This window comes from Chrysemys picta, chromosome 7, assembly GCF_011386835.1.
Source record: "Chrysemys picta bellii isolate R12L10 chromosome 7, ASM1138683v2, whole genome shotgun sequence".
Taxonomy (NCBI): Eukaryota; Metazoa; Chordata; order Testudines; family Emydidae; genus Chrysemys; species Chrysemys picta.
The window spans coordinates 35,396,462-35,399,690 of record NC_088797.1 but is presented as its reverse complement, the minus strand read 5'-3'; the positions used below and the strand labels follow the sequence as shown (position 1 = coordinate 35,399,690).

Genomic DNA, 3,229 nt, shown 5'->3' with positions numbered 1-3,229 from the left:
AACTGCCCTCCCCCCCCACAAAGTCACAGAGCAACCCACCCCCCACCACATAACATGAAAACAACCTCCCAGACTAACCAGGGTAACTAGTCACTGCATCACTGCACTGTGTATGTGCCCTGCTGCTGTGCCTGCCCCCGATATGTACCCTGCCAAAGGTGACTGTCCTGTCCAATTACCAACCCCCTTTCCCCTCCTCCTCCAAAAGAACATGATTGAAACAGTAGTTAACAGAAACGTATTTTTTATTATCAACTACACATGGCATTGGGAGGTGAAACTTGGACGGGGGCTTGTGTCAGGCAGGAAGGAAAGAACTTTTCAAATTTTGGGAAATGAGAGCCTTCTGCTACTAGAGCTCTCTGCAGGGGTGGAGTGAGAGTTAGCAGGGACTCTGCCGCCTCTCCTTCTTTGCACTTTGGGTGAGGTGGGTATGGGACTTGGTGGCGGGGGAGGGCGGTTACAGATGGACTGTAGCGGGGCTCTGTCCTCCTGCCTCCGTTCCTGCAGAACATCCACAAGGCGCCGGAGCGTGTCCGTTTGCTCCCTCAGTAGTCCAAGCAGCGTTTGAGTCGCCTGCTGGTCTTCCTGCCGCCACCTCTCCTCCCGATCCATGTTGGCTTGGTGCATTCGGGTCAAGTTCTCCCGCCACTGCGTCTGCTGTGCTGCCTGGGCTTGGGAACAGGCCATAAGCTCAGAGAACATGTCCTCCCGTGTCCTCTTCTTCCTACGCCTAATCCGCGCTAGCCTCTGGGAGTGTGATGCCAGGCTAGGTTGTGAGACAGTCGCAGATGGGGCTGTGGAAATGGGAAAAAGGGAGTGAATTCCTCTGAAAGATAAATGTAGTTGTGAACAAAGAACATAGTCTTTCTCTGTGAACAAGACCATGCACAGCACCTATCACATGCGCACTCAGCACAAGGTCGAATTCTCGGCCTTCGCATTCAGTGCACAGCACATTTGAGAAGCGGGGCAGGACAATGGAATTTCTGTTGCAGGCAGACATGGTAAGCCGTACACTTGTGGCAGTTTAAAACTTTTATATTACCACTGGCCTCATTTCACATTTAAAGCAATGTCAGTTCCTGCTGCCAGCAATCCGGCAAGCGGGAACTCTGCCCCTGTCCCACCCCCTCGCGGCTGTCCCCGGGAATGATCCCTTTCGGCTGCCCCTCTCCCGCCTCCACCACGTGGCTACAAACCAGCGGTTACAGTTCTGTAAAGGAACGGGAAAGCAGTCCCAACACTAACATTCCCCTACCTAATTCAAAGCAGGTCACCATGGGCGACATCACCCTGATGAGGATCTCTGAGAGTGAGAGAGAGAGAATGCTCCGGGAAAGCCTCCAAAGACCAGGGCCGTATGCCGCCCTGCTGTGCAGAGCAATGATTCCCGAGTACTTGATAGTCTCGTGGCACGGCAACGTGTTGTACTTCGGAGGACCCAATAAGGCCGCTCTCCCCAGGAACCTCATGCAACGGCTTTCAAATTACCTCCAGGAGAGCTTCATCGAGATGTCCCAGGAGGATTACTGCTCTATCCCCGGACATATAGACCGCATTTTACTGTAGCTGCAGTAGCAGGGAATAAACAGTAGAGCAGCTTGTGCAGGACAATCACTGAAAACCGGACATTGCTAGATTTTTTTTCAAAACTTGCACTGCCCATGAGTAAACCGTTAAGCGCCTAGGGCACACTAATCATGAACAACCCATTCTTTTAATTGTTAATATTCCTGTTCTGTTAAAAATAAATGTTTAGATGTTTACAACACTTACTGGCTGATCCTTCCCCAGATTCTGTGTCCGGGGTAACGGCTGGGGACGCTTCGTAGGGGATCTCTGTAAGGGTGATGAAGAGATCCTGGCTGTCGCGGAAATCAGCGTTGTGAGCGCTGCCGACTGCCTCGCCCTCCTCATCTCCTTCCTCATCTTCCCCGTCCCCTAACATGTCCGAGGAACCGGCCGTGGACACTATCCCATCCTCAGAGTCCACGGTCACTGGTGGGGTAGTGGTGGCGGCCGCACCGAGGATGGAATGCAGTGCCTCGTAGAAACGGGATGTCTGGGGATGGGATCCGGAGCGTCCGTTTGCCTCTTTGGTCTTCTGGTAGCCTTGTCTCAGCTCCTTGATTTTCACGCGGCACTGCGTTGCATCCCGGCTGTATCCTCTCTCTGACATGTCTTTAGAGATCTTCTCGTAGATCTTTGCATTCCTTCTTTTGGATCGCAGCTCGGAAAGCACGTACTCATCGCCCCACACAGCGATGAGATCCAAGACTTCCCGATCAGTCCATGCTGGGGCCCTCTTTCTATTCACAGACTGCACGGCCATCACTGCTGGAGAGCTCTGCATCGTTGCCAGTGCTGCTGTGCTCGCCACGATGTCCAGACAGGAAATGAGATTCAAACTGGCCAGACAGGAAAAGGAATTCCAATTCAAATTTTCCCGGGGCTTTTCCTGTGTGGCTGGTCAGAGCATACGAGCTCGCACTGCTGTCCAGAGCGTCAACAGAGTGGTGCACTGTGGGATAGCTCCCGGAGCTATTAGCGTCGATTTCCATCCACACCTAGCCTAATTCGACATGGCCATGTCGAATTTAGCGCTACTCCCCTTGTCAGGGAGGAGTACAGAAGTCGAATTAAAGAGACCTCTATGTCGAACTAAATAGCATTGCAGTGTGGACGGGTGCAGGGTTAATTCGATGTAACGGCGCTAACTTCGACATAAACGCCTAGTGTAGACCAGGCCTTAGAATGCTTCCCCAAAATCTCTAGCATCGTCTTTCTGCAGATGCACAACTGTCTCACAATTTAAACAAAAGCTTCTCCAGACAACCTATTTCCATGAATTATGCCCTATAAAACCTGCAGCCCCCCAAAATTATCCACCTTGAGTTGTGCAAATGTTGCATAAGGAGAGTGTGCAGAGCCAGATCTAGTTGAAAAATAGGTTTGACTTGGACTAGCAAGGAAGCTACTCCTCTCCTCCGCTTCCCAAGTGCAACACTTTTGGCAAAAGTAGGGTGTGTAAGTTAAAAGTTGGCTGGTTCATTTGAACTTGTAGTCTGACTTGTGCCTATGATTCCTCCTTGGCCTCTTCTCTACTATCCCACAAATAACCCTCATACCAATTCTGCCTCATCAGACACTTCTAAAATTACTCCTGGAGACACCTAACTGGAGATTAAATCAAGCAGGCGACAATTTAAAGTAACCCTCACATTTA

At 51.0% G+C, this 3,229-nt stretch overlaps 1 protein-coding gene across 1 annotated transcript; it reads right to left on the bottom strand.

Moving 5' to 3' along the window:
• Nucleotides 1-236: 236 nt before the first annotated feature.
• Nucleotides 237-2,632, bottom strand: LOC135972607 (uncharacterized). The gene is made up of 2 exons (XM_065551181.1): nucleotides 1,780-2,632; nucleotides 237-797 (listed from the first exon to the last, which is right to left on the bottom strand). The coding sequence occupies exons 1-2, from the start codon at nucleotides 2,354-2,356 to the stop codon at nucleotides 322-324; spliced, it is 1,053 nt and encodes a 350-aa protein (XP_065407253.1). The 5' UTR covers nucleotides 2,357-2,632; the 3' UTR covers nucleotides 237-321.
• Nucleotides 2,633-3,229: the final 597 nt, after the last annotated feature.